Source organism: Xenopus laevis, chromosome 8L (assembly GCF_017654675.1).
Source record: "Xenopus laevis strain J_2021 chromosome 8L, Xenopus_laevis_v10.1, whole genome shotgun sequence".
In the NCBI taxonomy this organism is placed as follows: Eukaryota; Metazoa; Chordata; class Amphibia; order Anura; family Pipidae; genus Xenopus; species Xenopus laevis.
The window spans coordinates 61,724,023-61,747,018 of NC_054385.1; the positions used below are offsets into that span (position 1 = coordinate 61,724,023).

General features: G+C 35.7%; 1 protein-coding gene across 5 annotated transcripts in view; it reads right to left on the reverse strand.

Moving 5' to 3' along the window:
• Nucleotides 1-3,720: 3,720 nt before the first annotated feature.
• The window catches only part of fgf13.L (fibroblast growth factor 13 L homeolog), a 185,195-nt gene continuing 165,919 nt past the window's right edge, over nt 3,721-22,996 (reverse strand). For all 5 annotated transcript variants that reach the window (XM_018228963.2, NM_001093030.1, XM_018228965.2 and 2 more), the window contains 2 exon segments: nt 12,166-12,364; nt 3,721-5,370 (listed from right to left, as the gene is read on the reverse strand). In XM_018228963.2, the coding sequence (XP_018084452.1) occupies nt 5,234-5,370; nt 12,166-12,364 (336 nt within the window). In that variant the 3' untranslated portion in view covers nt 3,721-5,233.

Sequence of the window (22,996 nt, forward strand, 5' to 3'; positions counted from 1 at the left end):
CATACCAACAATATATATAAAAACCAAAAATCTATAACTATATATATTCCATAAGGTTAATGGCTAATTTTATTCCATCCTGTTGTACAGAATGTGTGATACAAAGGAAATGCTTGGATATTATGTGAATATTTAATTTTTATTCTTTTTCTATGTTTAATCAACCAATAATTATAAAGTTATGGTGGGGACGAACCCAACTGAAGGCTTCCAACTGGGCTTGTTGTGGCGGTAGGACATTGCCAGAATACTGCACAAGTAAATTTAGAAGAGGGAAAAAAGAGGTTCTCTCCTGTGACTGCACAGTGGGTTGATTGATACCGATTCTACTACTGCTTGTGCAAGGTGACAGCCTGCTTGGATTTCCTATCATCGACACACTGCAGATTCCGGACCGACAGCAGGACTGCTGAACCTCTCTCATGGTAGGAGATGCAGCTCCTGCTCATAGCAGAGTTTGGGACCATCCTCTCTGTAGGCAGAGGCAGCCTAATACTAAAGTGGTGGATATAATGACATAGTGCTGATCTCAAGTGAGGAGCAGCAGAGCATAGTAGCGATCTCCTATGGAATTCTGGCTTTGAATATTGCCTTGGGGTGAGGCTGGCAAGGTCCTATTTATTTGATAAAATGTTAATAAATGCTGTGGCCATTTTCACCATTTCTGACTCCTGGGGGCTCATTTATTAACGCAGCGCAGCGCTAAAAAGAGCGCAATGGCCTGACATTTGCCCAGCGCATGCGAGTATTTAATAATGTAGTGCACGATACCTTAACAGTGCGATTTGTGCGCTAATGTAGACACAGACAGGTGCGACGTGTGAAACTGCGTATCAGCTGTCGCAGTGCTTATAATAAATTGTGCGCACAGGAAGATACCGCAAAGGTAAGGATTAGTTGTGCTCATGTATGAATGCGCTGCTTTAATTAGTTGCGTCACATATTGCGCATATTGCGTTCACTTAGACGCATCTGCATTTGTTTCTGTGCTAATATTTGTTTGGTTGCAAAGGTGTTTAGCCTACCTGATACCCTTAAAGGAACCTTGGTCAATATAAACATGTTGGGTGGAAGGCGTGGTTAATATGCACTTTACAGGGGTTGTTCATCTTTGAGTAAACTTTGAGTTAACAAACATCCCCACCAACAGCAGCACCATTGCATTTGCCAGAACCCAGTTTAGCAGTGTGGCTCTGCACACATATATAAAATTCTCTTTTAAGCAACATGAAACGCAAAAATGTGAATATACTAGCGCAGCTGGGCAGGAATGCGCATTTTGAAGAGCGTTACTATTACGCCACGAAGAGGCAGTCGTAAAAATTGTGGTGCTGTTGCCCGGGTGCAGTTTTGCACATATACAGACGCAAATCTGCGACGGCCGCAGTGCAAGCGCATTGTAGCCACGCCCACAGCCACGCCCCTAACAACCACGGCATCGTTTGCGACATAAATGCCCAATCTTTTGCGCAATGCGCATAAACAAAACCATCGCAAAAGCTCTGTGTTATGCGCAATATCATGCAAATATATTAGCGATCACGCTCGTGATGGCGCAGACAATCTTTTGCGTCCACTTATGCGCTGCGCTGCTTTAATAAATGAGCCCCCTGGTGTCTCATTACGGTATGTAACAATGGGGTCAATGGGATAACTGAAGGCGAAGGGTCAATTGAGGAGTTCCCTTGTAAAGGAAAGCCCTGGAGCTTTAAACGTAGGGACTGCATGACAAGGGATCCGAATAACCAGCAGCCAAATTACACTGGTTTATATTTGAAGACTGGCAAAATCAGATGTAGCTGTGAGTGGCTGAGAAGGAATGAGTTAAGGCAGGGAAATGCCAGGCTGGGGGCGAAGAAAGACAGGGATGTGATGTCAGGGGAAGAAGCAGTTCACTTCCTTATCTTCTGAGCAGGTACAAACATCCCACCCACCCTTCCCTTTTTTGCATATTTTGTGAAATGTCAGGAGTTTCTCTTTATATTGTCATATTATCTATTAAGCAAATGTGGATGTATTCCTGCATGTATTGATATATTGTGGTTTCGGTGTCCAAAACATGTTCTATTTATCTAAGACTGGTAGTAAGTTAATAAATGTATGTATGAACATAGTCATATAAAAAAAAACCCTAAGTGGCCTCCTGAAGCTGAGAGATCACTCAATTAACTGCTTCTTCTTTGTGTCCGGGGTTGTTGATTGTAAGCCTTCCATGCAGGACCCTCATTACCAAATTTATCAATCTGTTGGCAAATTATGTGCCCTTATATACACAGCGGCGAAAAATGTTGGTGGCTTATAAATAAATGTAATTAGAATATAATTACATATAATATTATGTTTGCATAATCACATATATAATAATCATATAATAACCAGCCCAGACTTGATGAAGGGAGATAACATTATATAGGCCATATCTCTACCAGTGGCATTATCTTGTGATACAAGGGTCCTAAGAGAATGTCTTCATTAGGCCTATCTAAAGGGAATATCCATCATACTGCTGACTTACAGCACTCCGTTAGGGAATTATGACCATCACATAATAGCAGAACGTGTAAATTACCGCTTAAGTCTGTTTGCTGTTTTTATAAGCAAGTTTAATGCATCCAGCTGCTGTTTAAGCATAAATCCCCCACTGTAGTAAGCCAATGTAATAGACTTAAGTGGATTTACCAAAGTGATGCATTAGATGGTATTATGCTAGGGCTAGCCTTGCAGTCTCAGAGATTGTAGTTAAACGAACACATGGTTTATTAAACTTGACAAACATATGGACATGTACCTATTGTCTCTCAGGTCTGCAAATAAATATACACTGTGCATAACAATGTGATCTTCCATGTAAAACCAGCACGACTCTTCAACTGTCATGGCTGGAAAATTCAGTCTCAGGTTTAAAGGAGAAGAAAACTCCTTTAGGCACCCCCAAGTGATTGTATTGACTTACCTGAAACCTGCACCAGCCTGGGGTTATACCAGTGAGCACCAAAGAGCAATCCTCTTCCATCTTCCTCCTTCTTCACACGGCTGCTCACGTGTAGTAGAAAAGTTGGCTATTTATTTAACTGTGCATGTGTTTGCCACGGAAGTGGATCTCTCCGTGGTGCTCACTGGTATAACCCCGGGCCGGTGCAGTTTTCTGCTGATAGAAGCACCAGCCCGGAGTTTCAGGTAAGTCAATACAATCAGTTGGGGGTGCCTAATATTTGGCCCCCCAAGTGCACCAAGCCTTTCCTTCTCCTATAAGTCAGATTAACCTTGCTTGGGGTAGCTACACCAGCACAATACAATGCATGCTGCTGTTTTTCCATCCAGAAGGTACATACCCAGTGTAATTAGTAGGGATGCACTGAATCCAGGATTCGGTTCGGGATTCGGACAAGATTCGGCCTTTTTCAGCAGAATTCAGATTCGGCCGAATCCTTCTGTCAGGCCGAACCGAATCTGAATCCTAATTTGCCTGCATATGCAAATTAGGATCAGAAGGGAAATCTGGTGACTTTTTGTCACAAAACAAGGAAGTAAAAAATGTTTTCCCATTTTCACTCCTAATTTGCATATGCAAATTCGGTCAAATCTTCAGCGAAGGATTCAGGGGTTCGGCCGAATCCAAAATAGTGGATTCAGTGCATCCCTAGTAATTAGGGGTTTATTATAGCAATTGCTTTCCCTATAACAATGTTATGGCTTCATGGACAAACAAAGCAGAACTAATACAGTTGAAGGACACATTTTATTTTACAAGTGCACAATCTGCTTCAACGTGAACAGAGTCCTAGTTTAACGTTAAAAAAAATGAAAGAAAAAGAAAAAAGGTGTGGGGGGGAGAAACATCTGGATCTGAAGTAAATCAAATGCAGAACAAATTCTCATGACTTAACAAGTAAACAGTAAAAATGCATAGCCTGCTTATATTCCAGAATACTGAATAGCTTTCAGGTGGTGAGACAAAAGAAAAAGAAATGAATACAATAGTTTAAAAAATACACATTAAATATAAATTGCTTCTTCAGTGCATTTGGTGTTTACAACAAAGGATGAACATTTTGCACAAAACATGAAAACCCTTACCCTTACTATGTACTGTATATTTCAGAGGTGCGGAATCCAACATTGGTTAATGCACAAAACCAAAACATATCATGCATGTCTAGTCCCATTCTCCTGCTTCCTCCCATGCAACAGAGATGATGAACTAAATGGAAAACCTAAGTTAACATTGAGCATTTTGATTGGCAGGCACAGCTACGGTGTCTTGTCTCCTGCCTGCCCCTTATCTCCTTGTCTACTATACATACGCCATACACTGAAAAAGGACATTTACAAATAAGACATTTCTTATAAAAATGTTCATCTTAATTCCACAGCTTTTTTTTTTTTGTTCATTTTTTTTAAAATAGAAAAGAAGCCACACAACATTTATGTAACATACACAAAAAATGGAAATCAGAGAATTGGATGTACGTGGACAATAGTATCTGTAAAGGTATATTCCACTGCTTTGGGTTTGACAATACGATTCTTTGACTACAGATTAGGGTTATACACTATATTGTGAACCAGGACACCACATATAGAATTTATTTGATGAAAAATGATATATCTGAGTATGGTTGAAATCACAGAATCACTGTTTACTTGAGCATTGCGCTTCAGTTCAGACCTGATTTTGATATTAAGACCCAGCTTTAAAGACCCCCGGAGAGTTCAGAAAGCTGCATCTGATGAAAATCTAAGTTTTGCAAATGAATAATATATGTATATAAAACTTTAAGCCAAGAAAACAACAGGTTTTACAATGTATAGGCTTACCCCTATAAAACATAGAAGCAGTAAGATTTTCGTTTAAGATATTCTTAGTTGGAAAGCATTTTATTTTTCAATTTCTTTGAATCAGCTGTGAGTTCTGTGAAATGTTTCTGTCTTCGTTCTCCTCAAACCATAGGTGATATAAACCGAGAGCAGGATAGGTCCTCTCCGTGACTTATTTCACGTTATGTTTTGCAGACTGTGTGGGTGCCTTCTGAGATGCAAAGAGCACATTCTAATGGAATCCAGTGACAACCTGGAGATCTAACGGCTTAAATGTGAGTGACCTGTGCAAGTTCAGTGCTTGTCCTGAATAACCGGGTACTTGAATGAAGGGCTCCTTATCATAATTCAACAGCATCCAGAGGTAAGGTTCCATTACTGTATATAACGCAGCACCTCACTTGCCTGAAGCTGGCTACGTTGAGTCATTTTGACTCATAGATTTCCCTCCATTTAATACTCCGGAAACGCTTCTGCTTTTTGTTGGAGTTCCACTGCCGGATCTGGAAAATTCTGTGAGATCGTGAAGTGAAGGTTCTTTGTACATGGCCACTGGAAAAAATGAAAACAAATAAGTACACTAAACACCTTTCTAATATATAATCTATAAAAAGGAATGACGTTTTCATCTACTGTAACAGTAAGTAACCCACTATCGTCTTCATACTTATAAATAGTAAAGGACTGTTGCATACATAATTTAGGATTTAAGGGAAACCCTGTGTACTTTCACTTGCATTCTAGACACTGCTGCTTTATAAATAAGTGATTTGTTTTACATAGAGTTTTGCAGTCATTTTTGCTGGCACAAAATGATCATTGCAACTTTATAAACAGGCCCCCTGGGTGACGAGTGTACCAGGGAGGTACAGTAAATACAGTAGCCCAAATGTTGTCTTTAATATTAATAATTAGACTTTATTATATTATAATGCCAATGTATTCCTCAGAGCTCTGTATATATTATATATCATCATATCAAACAAATAAGGGTATACAGGTATGGGACCTCTTATGCAGAATGCTCGGGACCTGGGGTTTTCCAGTTAACAGATCTTTCCATAATTCTGATCTTCATACCTTAAGTCTACTAGAAAATCATGTAAACATGAAATCATCCCAATAGGCTGGTTTTGCTTCCAATAAGGACTAATTATTATTACAGAGAAAAAGAAAATACTGTAACTTTAAAACATTTGGATTATTTGGATAAAATGGAGTCTATGGGAGACGGCCTTTCCTTTTTCTGGATAACAGGTTTTCAGATAACAGGTTTCCAGATAATGCATCCCATAACTGTGGGCATTTGATGTTGTGGCATAATGGTCCCTTTGACTCTAATACAGTAGCTCTATATCCGCAGAAATGGAAATACATGTTAACCAACAAAAAATTGTTTCCCATGGATGCTGGAATGTAAGGCCCAGTGAGACCAATTATTACCTGCAGTCTAGAGTTACCTGTAGAGAACTGCAACATGAATAGTAAAGTAACCCTGTCCTCAGTAACTAAAGCTGAAGACAAAATGTCTGTATTCTTGTTCTCCTTAGTAAAAGTATTGTATCCAACTTCTAATGCCCCAAACCCTACAAACTTCACATTTCAATCAAATCCTTTTCTGGTGAAAGACAAGTAAACCTACAGTACATCTGAGTAGCCAAGTGACTTCAGGGAATATATTTACTTATCATTTCAAAACACTGTACATGGAAGGAAACCAGGAATATTGCTAAATTGTATAAGATTAGAAAAATGCAGATAAGAGTTGGGCAAAGCAGGCAACTAGAATTTCACATTAGGACAGTAACAGATTTTTTTTAATAATATACGTATAAAGCAAATGACTGTATATTGCTTAACAATGATAATGTTTGTTGTGTTCCCTTACTGCTGTGCTTCCTTAGTAACTGGCACGATGTGCTGGACAATCTATACAATGTTTCTTCCTACTGAGGCGTATTCCCATGGGCAGCTTCCACTGCAACTATGGGAAACTCTGCATTTCTATGTTCATTTGCCAAAGGCATGAACAACCATTCGTGCTCATTCATTCCATTTAATTATCTTTATGTCTTCTATATATGTCTTCTTCTATATGTCTTCCATTACTCAGTTTCAATAACTAAAGACACAGTCCACCTAAAACTCAGATACACATGCTCACTCATTTCTTTATATATTTTATAATTATGTCATATATGGAACTATACACAAGCCCAAATTGCAAGGGGTGTCTGACAGCATATTCAGCTCAATAATATCTGTGATTTCTCTGAATAAAATAATCCATAACGTGTAAACTCAAAATATAAAAAAATATTTATGTGTATATATAGTCAAAACAAAAAATCCTTCCTGTCTTAGGCAGCTCTATCAGGTGCATATCTATTCTGTTATTCCACACAACAATTCCAAACAGCCAGTGTAATTTAAAATGTTTTCTGACGTGAGATTTCATATAGATACGTGAGGATATCAGGAAATGTTCTTTCTCTTTGAAGTCGTTCAGATAAGTAACAAAGTTCCAGGTACAGAAAGAGTAAAGGGATTTGCGTAACAGAAAATAGGAAATGCTTTATTCCCCAGTTTTATTCAAAGACTATGCTGGTTCAGTTCTCTCTGTGTGCCAATTTCAGAGCACAGTATTTCAGAACCTTTCATAAAAAGTGACGGTTTGGTCTCAAAAACTGTAAGAGGTGCCTCATCATAAATGACTACAAAGGGAACAGTAAACTCCCATCAGTTTAGTGCATGTAAGGATAGAATAGTAGCCAACACCACAACCTGTAATAAATACACCTGCAGAGTCAGACCAGCACATCTAATAGTAGTGGCCTCTTAATCTTGCATCCACAAGACATGTTTTTTATAACACCATAGAAAAGTTTATGTGGAGACTGGGAAGAGTGTTTCCATTTTTTCCATTCTGCTAATGGCAGCTCTGCTGGGAAAGAGCAGTGAAACCATTTGTCAGGTTCTTGTGAGAAAGCGTTTACAGATAGGGAAAAAGAAAGGCAGTAGGGGTTTTCCGGTAAAGCAATTGCTGACTGAGGGCTCATGACTGGGGGGGGGGGCAAAACTGCCAGGCAGGGGTTATATAGCTGGGTTTAGTTGTGTAGCATTGGGGGGAGGAGCGTAGGTAAATTAAACCAGGAGCAGTTAGGGAAGGCATCCATTTTGGAGAGATAAAATGGAGTCCCACCCGCCCTCTCATTGGTTACCCTTTGTGTTGTCACAATTGTGACCAGTTTTAGTGGGATACAGGTTAAGTTGACCCAGAAAGTTGAGTATTCTGGATTAATGGTTAGCTAAGGGTTTAAAGGAGTATATCCTATTGTCACAGCTGGGTGGTGGGTCCCTGGCAATGGTGATAGTGCTCAGTTTTGCAAGTCCCAATTTTGTCAGTGGGACTTGTTTTCTTCTCTAAGATCATTGGGTCACTGGGAGGTGTTATGTCAAGTCAAGTCGTTATTTATTGCCACTGTACCTGGAGTACAAAGGAGTGCAGTGAGACACATATTGATTTTTACAATATATTGATTTTTACTATATATGTGGGATACAGAGTATAGTAAAGTGCAGTGTAGACTATTTAGTTCGTTGGGACTAGATGATTGGTTGGGATAGGTGATTCCTGAAGGTTTCTTCTTTATTATCCGTAGGACTCATTTGCAGTTAGTCTGACAGCTCTTGGAAAGAGCATACATACCGTGCTGGTTGATGGCCTGGTTTGATTGTCATGCACCTAGTTTTGGTCCATTGCCAGGGACCTTGCAGCTTCCAAGTACTACTGTTAATATTACTGTCAATATTATTGCTATAACAATGTAACAGTTATTTATCTTTATGGTTATGTATTGTTATTTGTTATGTAATTTAATAAAGTTGTGGCCAATAGAAATTCCAACAAAAGACAAGTGGTAAGTGGTAATTATTGCTAGGCCGGTAGCTGGCGAAGTGGGGCAGGAATTTGGCCCTGGCCATGTCAAGGTAGAGCCTTCACTTCAACCAAAATGCCAAACAAGACTATTAAGTTAATGAAGCCAAACTGAGTTTTTGGACTGTGTTTCCCCCTTCAGTTAACAACCTGATATAACTATAATACAGTAGAACTAATATTTGAGAAGCAGGAGTATTCATAAAGGTTTGTTTTAAGGATTCTAGTAAAGCTGGGGACACAGAGGGTCCGAGGAGTGTGAACGTGGGAGCCATTCCTATCCTGTACTAGAGCTCTTCTCACCATGCTCTCCTACTGACTGGCTGAAAATATATAACCAGTCAGTATTTATAGTTATTTCTAAATAAAGCAACAATAACAAATATGCAACATTACTAATAAATATCAGACTAACTCTGCAAGTTTAATGGCACTGAATAAATATACTATGATATGTATATAGCACAGTCATTTAGAATAGCCTCGCTTCTCCAGGGAAGGATCTCATATTATTATCATAGCACAGAAAATGGCAATTATATCTCTTGCTGTGAATATAAAAGCACCAACATTATTAACACAGCATGCTTGTTCACCTTGTCTGCCTCCTGGTTTCATTTCAGGTCACTTAATCCTTTTAAAAATGTTAAGACGGGGAACTAGGAAATGTTAGGATGTTTCTCACCTTGGAAGTTTGCAAGTACATTTACATTTTGCATGTAGTGATGGGCGAATCTGTGCCGAAAAATGTGCGAAATTCGCAGAAACGCATTGAAGTAAAAATAATTGGTCCAAATGCATTAATGTCAATGGGCGTCCGAATAATTTTGATGCAGCGGATTTTTTGTGGAAATTTACCGTGAATTTGTGTCTGGCAAATTTATTCGCCCATCACTATTTGCATGTCCTAAATATAGTTCCGTTAAATTCCCATTAACCAAGAGACCTTTAATGTATTCATCATTAGAGTAGAAATTAGACTTTTCTGTTGTTAAAGGCCTTTTGTGAGCCCAGAGCAAAACATTTCTTGTTTTTATAATACTTATTATAAATAGGAGGTGATACTTCTTTGGTCTCCCAAATCGCAACTTGAGGGAAAAAAACAAATGTTATTCCGTGAGCCTTTTCTGGCTCACCCACCCCACTCTCTATATTTAATGGAAGTGACATTGCTTTTATTCTTGTATAATATACTATACAATTGAAATCATTTATATAGAAATAAATTTGACAAAATGCGTTGGAAAAGTATTATTTACAATCTAAAAGTTATAAAAATCTATAATATGATTTAAGATTAAAATGAAGATATGATTTCATAATTTTTTTTAAATAAATCAATTTACTTAGCATAAACAATAATTGATGTCACTAGATTCATCCATTTTAGTCAATGGAAGCACTTCAACCAATGTATCTAAGTTTTCTGCCAGGAAAGTGTGAACAAATTGATACATTTATCAAAAGCGGTAGGTGTTCCAACCTATCAGAATTCAGCAAATTGTATACAGGCGATCGAATTTGTACACATTTTTTCAGCAGTGATTACAGTGCAGAAAATGATTTTTTTTAAAAAAAATGGAAGATAATTGTTCTTACAAATGGCAGGCTAAGCTTACATTTTTTAGTTGCCATTAGATTTATTTTAATCAGCACCTGTATTTTTATCTTAAAAGGAAACTGTTGCAAAAATGAAAATTTCATCTAAACGTCATACCATAAAAAAAATAAATGTTTTGAATATAATCAACTTGTACACGTCTGTACTATTACTGAAGTAATCAAGTTACACTTCAGTATTCCCTCTCAGCAATCTGTCTCTTTTCATTCTGTCAGTCAGAGACTGATTGACAGTTAGGTCTAATACATCATTGGTGTGTGCTCTCTTTGCCTAGACAATGTATTAGAGCTAACTGTCTTTCAATTAACTGTCCGTCAAACTCTGACTATGACTCCTGACTGAAGAGACTGAAGAGAAACAGCGCTGAGAGGGGGATACCAAAGATTATCTTGTTTATTTCAGAAACAGTACAGAATTTTTTTAATTTATCGAATTTAGAAAGTTCCTTATTTCTATTAAATAAATTTACATTAAATGCTCACAATAGTTGTAATTACTCAGATATTTCATCTTTAAACAACGTATGAGGTCAAGTGCTTTTTTTGTATTCATATAATTATACATACTAATGGCATCTGCCCTACTGCTTACCATGCTAAGGGGCTGATTTATCATTCATCGATGCTTGTGGTTTGGCAAAACGAACTGAGAAAAGGCAAGCGACTTCCTAAATTCAATCACTATTTCTGCAATCAATTACTTTTATTTTTCTGAGGTTTTTTTTATTTCCATGAGTAGGATTTTGCAAATTATTATTTTTTTTTTTTTGCAAAAACTAGCTTGTGGGAAAAATTATTATTATTTCTTTTTTTTATAATAAAGCAAGCCCTAGTCATTGCACTGCTGAACACAGATTATACTTCCCCTTTAAAATCCAGTGGATCATAGAAGCTTATATGTTTTTTTTTATGTAAATGAAAAAATGTCAAAACATGGTTTTCATACATGGCATCCTTTTTTGTATACACAAAGAGGAGCTTTGATTATAATTTATGGTTTTTGGAGACCTATGTGTACAATATTCTGAATGGGCTTCATATTTGCTGATTAAAATCTCTGAACTACACTGATGTGCTCCAACAAAATGGAACTGGCCTGTAGCAAGAATCAGACCAGCACCTGCATTGGCTCTTCTAATGAAATCCCCTGGGTGTTGGTCATGGGTGTTGTTGTTTTCATTAAAAATTGAAAAGTATTTTATTACTCTGAAAGTATGAATGTCTAGTTTAGAGTAGGGATGCACTGAATCCAGGATTCAGTTCAGGATTCAGCCTTTTTCAGCAGGATTCGGATTCGGCCGAATCCTTCTGCCCGGCCGAACCGAATCCGAATCCTAATTTGCATATGACTTTTTGTCACAAAATAAGGAAGTAAAAAATGTTTTCCCCTTCCTACCCCTAATTTGCATATGCAAATTAGGATTTGGTTCAGTATTCAGCCAATTCGGGAAATTGGCCGAATCCAAAATAGTGGATTCGGTGCATTCCTAGTTAAGAGCCAATAAACTGGGGAATCAAACCCAAATACCATCATTGGTACTACAAATTATCTATTGTTTTGTTTAATAACTGCTAGACATCTATAATATTATCTATTTTTTATTTATGCGTATAAAGACCCTTTCTGAATGCATCCGCTCACATCCCTAAACTCTGCCATGACAAACAGGTTCCATGTTTCATACCATTCCAAACGATAACAATAATGGAAAATTGTTGGAAAGAAGATCCCTGTTTAAAATACATGAATTGATCTGAGAACCTTTCCAAAAATATACTATTCTTCTTACCTTTTAATGGTTTTGGTAGGAAATGGGCAGCTGGCTTATTTTTCTTTACATGATTGCCCTTCATAATTTCTCCTTCTTTGTTGAGACCCAAAAACCAGCTTCTTCCAGAGTGCTGCTGTCTGTAGATCATTGAAGAATATGTCACGTAGTAGTTTTCGAATACTGACTCTTTGAATTTGCATTCAGGCGTGAAATGTTCCTGTTGAGAAATGATATGTTTGACTAATCCTGCCTTGCATTAAAATACATTCATTATTAAACAACAATTTCTCATTTAACAGAAATCATTTCCCTATAAATAAGCTGTTATTATTCCAGCTTTATATAAACAAAAATCAGACCAGTTTCTATTGAAATGTACAGTAGATCCATATAAGGGCTTCCACTCAAATTTGACTTGATTTATAAGGCAGTCAAGAAAAAGATGTTGGATTATCCATCCTTTACCTTGTGTGGGGCAATTATTTGCACTTGTGGTCATATTATTAATAATAATAATGAATCTTTACGCTCATGACCAGTGTCAGACTGGCCCACCAAAATACCATTGAAACTCCTGGTGAGCTCAGGTGTCATTGGCCATCCTGCTTCTAGCAATTTGGCCTATTCGTAAACAAACTGTTCTTTCTGGAAAAAAATAATAAAGCTGGCCATACACACACAGATATGTTCGTACAAAACAAAGTTTCATACTATGTTAAGACCGTGTGCGCATAATGACCGTCCCAACAATTTTCATACCATGCTCATTTCATCGATTAGATAGGTTTGAAAATTTCTGTTAGATAAAGATAATATCTTTGCATGTATTGCCTATCTGATGATATCCATGGGTAACACTGTGACATATCTTTGGTACGATTGTGGTCTGTCAATTAATGGCCAGAACATCGTCTGATTTGTCATTTTTCCTCCTTTATCCCTACAGTTGAAATCTGAATGTTAGTTTTAGATCATGGCATTATGTACAACCAATATCGGGATATTTACCGTATAATGAATAATATGTAAACATGTGTGGCCTGATTAAGATTCTAGTACATATGAAAAACAACATACATACACAAAGACTGGGCAAAAAGGGGGTGCGTGGAGAGAATAGAGGAAAGATAGTTTGGAGAGTGGGAATATGGCCTAAGGTTTTCTGGTGGACCCCTGACATGCCAATCCAACACTGCTCATGACATCATACATATAAACTGTATTTATAGAGCCAAAATACATGCACTCTGGGATGGCAATTTATAACTGGCCAGCAAAGCAAACAGGAGCAATTGAGTGACAACTCAATACCTAAAAAGTAAGAGAGATAAGAGCTTCTGTCCTGATAACCAGGAGTAAGATATCTAGTGCTGGATTTAATTTTAATTGCATTTTTCTATAAAGTAAATATTGGTGTAAAATAAATTATGTATATAAAAAGCTTCCTTGCAGTGTGAATTCATTGATTTATTACAAGCAGCATATATTTATATTTGTATTTATTTATACAGTGACAAAAAAGACGGAGGTCAACAGGACAAATTAAATTTTTTTTAAATTTTTTTTTCCAAAACATCCCGGATACCAAATGTCATAAATTTTTGCACAGTTTTATAACTATGCTGGATTTACATGGCAAACTGTGGTATTTTAGTTAGGTTTACTTATTAAAATTTGAGGTTTTGTGTTTTTTTTTATTCAAATAAACTGAGAAACGCACCAATTGGACAGTGTGTCTCTTAAATAACTATTCAATACAAAATTCCTCAGCACACCACTTACTTGATTTTCAAGGGTGCATTCACTTCCTGGCTGCTTCAGAAACCAAATAGTATCCAGTAACTTCGTATGGAAGGAGCACACCTATGGCCAATGCCTTTTCAATCTATTTATTGCAGCAGCAAAAACAGCACAAGCTTTCGGGCGATACCCCCTTCCTATTTTACTTAAATGTTTATTAATTTTTTTACTTTTTGGGCATCAATATATATCCATCTGTCTATCAATATCAGTGAGATATTAGTGCTGTAATGCTAATATACAACAAATAATTTAATCTTTTTTATGCCGCATATAGCTACAGTCAACATATTTTCTGGAAAAAGAATACCAGTTTTCATATATATATATTTTTTTCTTCCCTATTTCTAACAATGGCATTGAGCATCATTTTTACTGGCCAGAAAACCCTACATATAACTAAAGTGCACTGAATTATATTTGATATTTATCTGAGCACAATCAGAAATGCTGAAATGGATATTATATGTGTTTGTTGTGTATGTTGTTCTTCTGCACTGATACCAAGCACAAAATCATTCCCTCAGAGAATATTGTTGATAGTGAAAACTGAAACAAGTAAAACCTTCTGTCTTTACAAAACTGTAACCATTATAGCCAGTTGAAAGGCTACTGGGCAAATTTATGATATCCCCACAGGAGCCAGCAGTCAAAACTATGGGGGTTGAAATGGAGAAGGAAACATTATAAACCCTTTTGAATATTTATCCGTTGTAGTTGGTGACAACAAGAAGCTCAGAAGAGAGTTCTATTGAGCCATACAAGTGCCCTAATCATGCAAACCTTTAATCAGAATTTTCTTAAGCATATGCTTTTTATTTTCCACTTTCGTCTGTGCAGCAAAAGAAAAGAAAAACAACTCTAGACTGCGGTGACTGTTTCCCAATCCTTGTAAAACGCTGCAGGAGAATAATTAGGCATACATACAACCTTTAACCATGGTTTACATTAGCAAATGCTTTTACCATATGCCTCTTTAGCATTGATTATGTTGTTTCTACTATGATTAGTATAAAAGGTGCAGTTCTGATTTTATCTTTGGTTTTTTTATTTTGTTTCTCTGTTCAAATATTATAAAAGCCTTTCTTTTTGTAAAAGCTTTTATTACCCCTATAATTACACCAGAAAGAAATCTTCAACATTTATGTTCTACGTTTTATAAAGATCGTAAACATATTACAAGCCATTTCAAGGTGCCATATTTTAGTGGCTGAAAAGTGAATACATTAGCACTCGTATATAATTATATTCTAAGGTTGATTTGTCCCCCACCCTGACCCCTGTTGGGGATGTTGTTCACAAATGTCCAGCCATGAGTTGACTTAAAGCTGAATGAACACCTGAAAACTGTTATATGAATTAAAACCCTGTGATGCTAAGAAGATTATATTATCTTTAACCTGAAAACTTGATTGACATTTCTCCTTTTCGCAATTTGATTCCATTTCCTTAGATCTAAAGACAGGATAATCAAATGCCTTTCTTTTTGTCAGTGGGATTTTTGGGCAAATGAGATGACTGAGGCATACAGAATGCCCCACACTGGGGACCTTGTCTAGTTCTATCATGCAGCAATACCTACTTAAAGTTGTACTGGCTGATGAAATAGAAAAACTAGTGAACTAGACAAAAAAAGACTAACTTGTTCAAACATATATAATTCATTCTAAAGCAAAAGTGAATATCCACGAACTTCTGCTATATTGTGCTGATAATTCTTTAAATGTATTGTCATGATTTTGGTATAGTTTTTATTACTAAATGACACTGTCTACATTGCAAGTAATTCATTATACCATTTACATTTTTATTCTTGAACCAATAAATTTATTTTTTAATTGTAATATTGGTTTGTAGGCAGCCATCTCAGGTCTAATCATGTTCTTTCAGAAAGAGCCGGACTTGGAATTTTACTATTGTGTTCTGTTCACATAGCTACCACTAGATGCATTGGAAGCTGTTCTCATATCTACCACTAGCTGCACTAGGAACATTTTTAGCAATGCAGGTGTCAGGGAGATGATTTCTGGTTACCTTCCCATTGTTCTGCTGATTTCAATGCAGGATTCTGTTGGAGGATTTCTATTAACTAATGCATTTTGTAAAAAAAAAATAATTTCCCATGACAGAATGCCTTTAATTACACATATATATATATATAATACTGCTGATATTATACTCTGTTATTTGGGGTATGTGAAGGTAAGGTAAAACTTCTGCAACCAGTTCTCCCTATGTAAGTCAGTGTGTATTGCTATAGAACCATGTTCTTGTTCAATAAACTGCATTCAGGATGCTATTTTTTAGGATCATACCAAAATTGCCAATCCTGGTCCTTTTTTATTTATAAATTATAATTTTGCACATAAAAGTTTACAATATCTACACATCAGAGGGTCTTCTTTAAGTGAAACGGTGTACAAATTCCAAGGTTTATAAAAAATGGGAATATTAATGATCAGCCAATGATTAGAATATATTAAAAACAAAATTCATTTATAATATTGTACAACTACTAAATCTTGATATTAAACTAAGTAAAGTATCCTACTTGATTATTTAAAATAATATACATGTATCAATAAATATATACTAATATAAATTATTTTTTTTAAAAATCTTCAAATTCCTATTAGTTCCAGGCTATGCCCTTGCCCCTCTACTGCTGGAGATTTCAACATAGATGACTGCTTAGAAGATCCATGGTGGGATGACAGGTTCATATTAACTCCAATACCTTGTAATAAGATGAATGATAAACAAAAACATTTAGATTTATGAATGCAGATGGAATTGATTGATTCAAAAAAGTCACGTCCAAGTGAATATAATGAATGGCAGATCATCTCTAGATTTGTCAAGAACAACCATTCTATAAAATGACATGAGTTGTAGATGAAACCCTTGGAGTGATGGAGTAATAATGTACCCAAGCAGTGTAAAATCAACAATGTGAATTACATTTTTGAATAGGCAAATTTAAAACCCTATTTTATTTTCATTGGTCTTTCTTCATCCATAATTCTGTCAAAAAAGAAGAAAAGAGTGAGCTAACAGATTTGGCAGGCTAACTAAATGTCCTGGCTTCACAATTCTGCTATGCTAAAGCAAGCAAGAGGATGGGCTGTCATGGTTTGATTCACTTAGCTGAACATTTGATGTCCTTGGGCTAAGAATTTTTATGGCATTTCTGTCATCCAACTATACAATAAAAAGGAAGTGCAAATGTCAGCTATCTTAAACATATGGATGATTGTATTTATTGATAAATGTGATCTGCAGATTTTAAGTGATCAACAATAAAAAGTAAAAAAACTGCATATTTATTTTATGTTTATATAGCTTTTTTCTACCAGTGATATGTAAAAGTTACATTATGCTTAAATGTAATTTAAATTAATACTAAAGCACTAATGTTTAGTAGCATGTTCTGTACACACACAAACATACATCTGAAAAACATATATTATTATTGTTTATTTTTGTTTCGAAAGATAGAATAAGCCTACTCACTCCATGCATTTACTAACATTTACTTAATTCTGATTTGGATATGGTCATTTGTGACTAGCCGTAGCATCACAATTTGCATTTGCTTTTTTTCAACACATTAACTGCTGATTTTGTAAAGATACTTTCAATGATCGTGAATGTGAAAAAGAAAAAGAAATTGCTGCTTTGCCCCAGTTAAGGTCCCTGCTGTTTTGAGGTAAAACCTATTATATCCTCTACTGTTTATAGTTGAATACATGGATGCACAACTCTATCCTTAACATAACTACAGTAGGTACGTCTTTCTATCAATTACTTTTATTACATTGCAAATTAGCATAGATTTGTTGATGATACTTAAATTGCATTATGCTGTATGTTCCATGCAGGATGTTGCACAATGTGCACTAAGATAAAAATAATAAATGCTAGTTATACGTTAAATACTAGTGTCTCAGGTGACTCCTTATTGGAGAAGGATTTGGGGTGAGGTTATGGACAACAGACGGTGCAACGATATGCAGTTTGAAAAAGCATCAACATTTTGATAGACAGATAGAGGCGTATCTTTTTGTTACCATAGCAAAAGAACAAGAGGCTACCCCTTTAAACTTGTTTATTGTGGTTCCACCCCATCCCAGTATATTAATTAGGATGACTTCCACATTCCAGGCTATTTTCAACATAAAATTGCTAATAATGGTGCCAGGAGTTTTTGAAAAATTGTCCTACATTTTAATTTTGAAATTGTAAATGTTTAATCCCAGAACCAATAAACACATGGTGGAAGTTTGTACATATTTTCATATAAATGTCATTTATGAAGTCAGCTAGCATTTATAGAAATGTGACCCCCTTGTTACACAAATAAGCAGAATGCTACCTTGAGGCATTTTTACTTAGCAAATGATCCATTACAATCACATCATACTATTAGGCATCTTATTATTAAAACAGTATTCAGATACCTTAAGTTTAGCATCTTTTTTTTCATTATTTTCAAATCTCCTTTAATGAAATAGTATATCAGGGAGCAATAAGCGCTAAGCAACTGATTTTTTTTCCCATAGCAAAAGAACAAGAGGCTACCTCTTTAAACTTGGTAATGGTGTTTCCACCCCATCCCAGTGTATTAATTAGGATGACTTCCAGGTTGACAGCTATTTTCAACATAAAATTGCTAATAATGGTGCCAGGGATTTTTGAAAATGTAATTTTTCTATATTTTAATTAAGAAATTGTAAATGATTAATCCCAGATGCAATAAACACATGAGGGAAATTTGTACATATTTTCATATAAATGTAATTTATGAAATCAGCTAGCATTTGAAATGACAGATGTGACCCCATTGTTGCACAAATACGCAGAATGCTACCTTGAGGCATTTTTACTTAGCAAATGATCCATTACAGTCACATCATACTATTAGGCCTCTTATTATTAAAACAATATTCAGATACCTTAAGTTTAGCATCTTTCCTTTAATGAAATAGTATATCAGGGAGCAATAAGCGCTAAGCAACTGATTTTATTTTTTATTGAAACACAGGCATAGGCATATATTCATTTGGAGCACCATCATCATTTATAATTTAAAAAAAACAGTATTGTTTATAGCTATTCTAGTTTAGTTTCAATAAAATACAAAGTACACTCTATTACAGATCAAAATCAAAACTTGTAAACAACTAAGAATTTCTTGTTGAAAGAGGACTCCAGGAGAAAATGCAATGCTATATTTTAGAGATTTCTACATGGCCAATGTGATAAAATAAGATATGCAGTATATCATATGTTCTCACAATATAAATGTTTTATTGAATGCATATTTGGGTCATGAAAAATGCAAAACCCAAGGGGACATGGGCAGACTAGAAGTTACTGCTGACTAAGCTATGTAAAAATTGTATAAAGTCTGTAGTGTTCTGTAGCATTTGTGTCTATACAAAGGGTATCAGGTAGCAAGCGCAATCAGTGCAATCTATGTTCTGCAATTTACTGCCACCAAATATGTACTAAATCACCACCGGTTGTTCTAGTTTTTTGAATGATGAAATAGATAAATGGGTTTGTTTTTGCCATACCCTATTCAAAGGTGGTTGCACAGCATACACAGTGCAAGAAAAGTCATTCTAAAATTGTGCTTTGTTTGTGAAAAAAAAACCCTTCTTAATATTAGAGATTTCAAATATACTCAAATAAAATTAACTTTTAAATGTAAGCCATTCTTTAGATTTTGTATGAGTTGCCTATTATGAGAATTTACCTGGTAAAGATCTACTGCGCATGCACCGAATGTCACGAAGTGAAATCGGAAAACTTCGTGACATTCGGCGCATGCGCAGTAGATCCTTACCGGTAACTGTTCCTACTGGGCATGCGCCAGAAGACGCCGGTCAAAGCAGGAAGAAGACGCGCGTGGGAGAAGATGGCGACTGTGAACTCCGTGGACAGGACCTGCACAGAGGGGTGAGTAACAGGGGGTTTCCTTCTCCTTTAAAGTCATTAACTGAATCAGCATCACAACATCACCCGGCAGTGCATTCCACAACCTCACTGTCCTGACTGTAAAGAACCACCTACGTTGCTTCAAATGAAAGTTCTTTTCTTCTAGTCTAAAGGGGTGGCCTATGGTACGGTGATCCTCTTTATGGGTAAAAAGGTCCCCTGCTATTTGTCTATAATGTCCTCTAATGTACTTGTACTCTGAAAAAAACTTGAATGTCAGGAAGGCTGCAAACAACTCCAAAGTGATCCCAGGACATCTCCCATTGACTAAAACAGCAATTCAGCAGGTTTAAAGTGGCAAATTGTCAAATTTGAATTGTTAAAGGGCCAGAGTATGATCTCGAAAATTGAATTTGAATTTTTAAAAAAACTTTTTAACAATTTAACAATTTTAACAATTTCTTAGTCAAATTTGATGAATTTAGCCATAAAAAAACTAAAAAATGCAAATTCCAAATTAAAATTTTCAATTCAACCCTTGATAAATCTGCCCATAAATGTCACTAGAGACTTGTATGTTTAAGAGGTCATAAGGCTCCTGAGAATTAGCAGGAAGGGGTGCATCATGCCCTATACAGAAAGCCTGAGAGAAGGCACATTAGTTGTGGTTGGGATGATGTATTATAAGAGACCAATAAATTATCTAAGTTTTTTTCATTTTGTAAACAACAAACCACTGCAGGAATCTTAAAAGCCTTGGTGGGGGTGGCTGATCTTAAGTGGTTGGTGATGAGATGTGCCAGAATAAGTTGCTAAAATAATTAGGCATCTTTTTCCTGGGGATAGCTGAAAATCATCATGGCTGAATGCTTGTGGGAGTCAGATGAATTCAGTAAGTATCTCGCACTGATGGGTAATATGGTAACATAATGTAACTACTGCACACAGCACACAGACAGTTCTGTGCATGTACACTAAATAAAAGAAAAGCAGTATTAAAGCAATCTACCAAGACTAACTTGCTTACAAACTTCTTCTCTCTCCACAAATTTCATAACACAAGTAGGTGAGACCTAAAGATGTTCCTCTAATAAATATACATTTTAATGGAAAATATTTCTCATTTCTCTGGGTGAGCATCTAAACAGAATAGGATATATTACAGCAATCTTCCCTGTAAATCCATGAAAAATTAGTTGAAAAATGTATTTATTGCATTGAAAATAACGGGATACACGTTTGAGAAGAACCTTTGCCAACATACGTTATTTACAACACTTCTCAGCCTAGTTAATTAATTTTATGTGTTACATTTCAGCATTCAACAGAATGGCAATATAAGATGATTTTTTTTAATATATATTTTAATTAACAATATTCTGTTTAACTGAAATTTGATGACTTTATAAAGTAAAATTAAATACAATTGTACCTATACAGAATAGTCTGTGATATTTCAACAGTTCATACAAAGAGGCTTTTATGCTACTTACAGTTGAAAAATAACATTTACATTTCCTTGTGTTTATAAATATTATCAAGTCAAAAACCAAATAGTGAAAAAACATTTTGCATTTCAAGTATGTCATTTTTTAATTGTAATGCTTTACAAACCAAAACAAATAGAAGTTTAAGCATAGAATTACACCTGTCTAGGACCAATTTGATAACATGACTTGTTAATCTTGTGTGTTTTTCTAGTAACTAATATGGAAAGATATTTTTACCTGCTGTGTTAGTTTATAAAATGCCTTTCAAGTCTGAGCAGCAGCATGATGGATGATGAGGCAAATGGGTGGTGGATGTAAAGTATTTGGCACTGTTAAGGGGCCTATAACCACCCATTTATGTACCTTTCAAACCAAAAGTACTTTCTTCCACATTATACATTCCCACATTGTGCAGTGATTTTCCTGCTGTAACAAAGTTCTAAGGCCCATGGTTGGGAATCCACTGGAGCTTATGGAGTTAAAAATATACTAACTGAATGCTTATTCCTTCTGAGCCTATCAAGTTACAAGTTTGGACATACATTTTAAAATAATCTTTAATTTCAAATAAAACCATGGTTACAGAACAAACCATGAACTTAAGTAATTATATTGGTAACATTTTTTGCTAGAGTCAAAGATGTAAACATGTATAAACATCTTTATAATTTTAAATAATTTTTGGTCCTACATTTATAATGGACACTTTCAGTAGTGTCAAGAGTGTAGGCTTTAGATTGGTCTGAAGCTCCCAAATATAGAGCCCAATTTATTAATGGTCAAATGTTTGTGGTAATAGAGGTCTTTGAAACTACAATTAAACTCTAGTTCTCTAAAACCATGAATGACATGAAAGTTAATAAAAGATCCATTTATAAAATGCACAAATCATGGATTAAGGAACTATGAGAAAAATACAATTGTTTGCCCTAAAAAGTGACGCGAATATTCCAGAACATTCTTAAATCAGGCTCCTTGATTTGCAGTGTTCCAATCAGTCATACAAGCCAATCAAAACTCTGCCTGAGCCTCAGTTTTGGCACTTTGGCACTGACTCACTTTTTATTTTTTTGAAGCAGTAGGGATGGGAGAATTTTTTCGCCTTGTTTCACATCGGAAATTACGCCCATAGACTTGTATGGCGCCACGCGTAAGAAAAAAAATTGCCCGCATGTCAAAATTTATACAGAATGCACGGGACCTGGGGTTTTCCAGATAAGAGATATGTTTATAATTTGGATCACCATACCTTAAGTCTACTAAAAGATGCTTTAAACATTAAATAAATAATAGAATGCTTTTGACTTCAGTAAGGATTAATTATATCTTAGTTAGGATCAAGTACAAGGTACTGTTTTATTATTAAAGTATTTGAATTATTTGATTAAAATAGAGTCTATGTAAGATGGCCTTCCCATAGTTCTCTCTGGAAAATGGATTTCTGGATAATGGATCCAATACCTGTATTGCATTTATGCCATCTGGACTAAGATATCTGTCTGTAATATTTAAAAACCGCGCAGTACTTTTTGTGCACTAAATGTATTTCTTATAGATCTAAGAGGAGATCTAATGTGGGAAAGGACTAGACCTTGGACAAAGCAAGAGTGGCCACC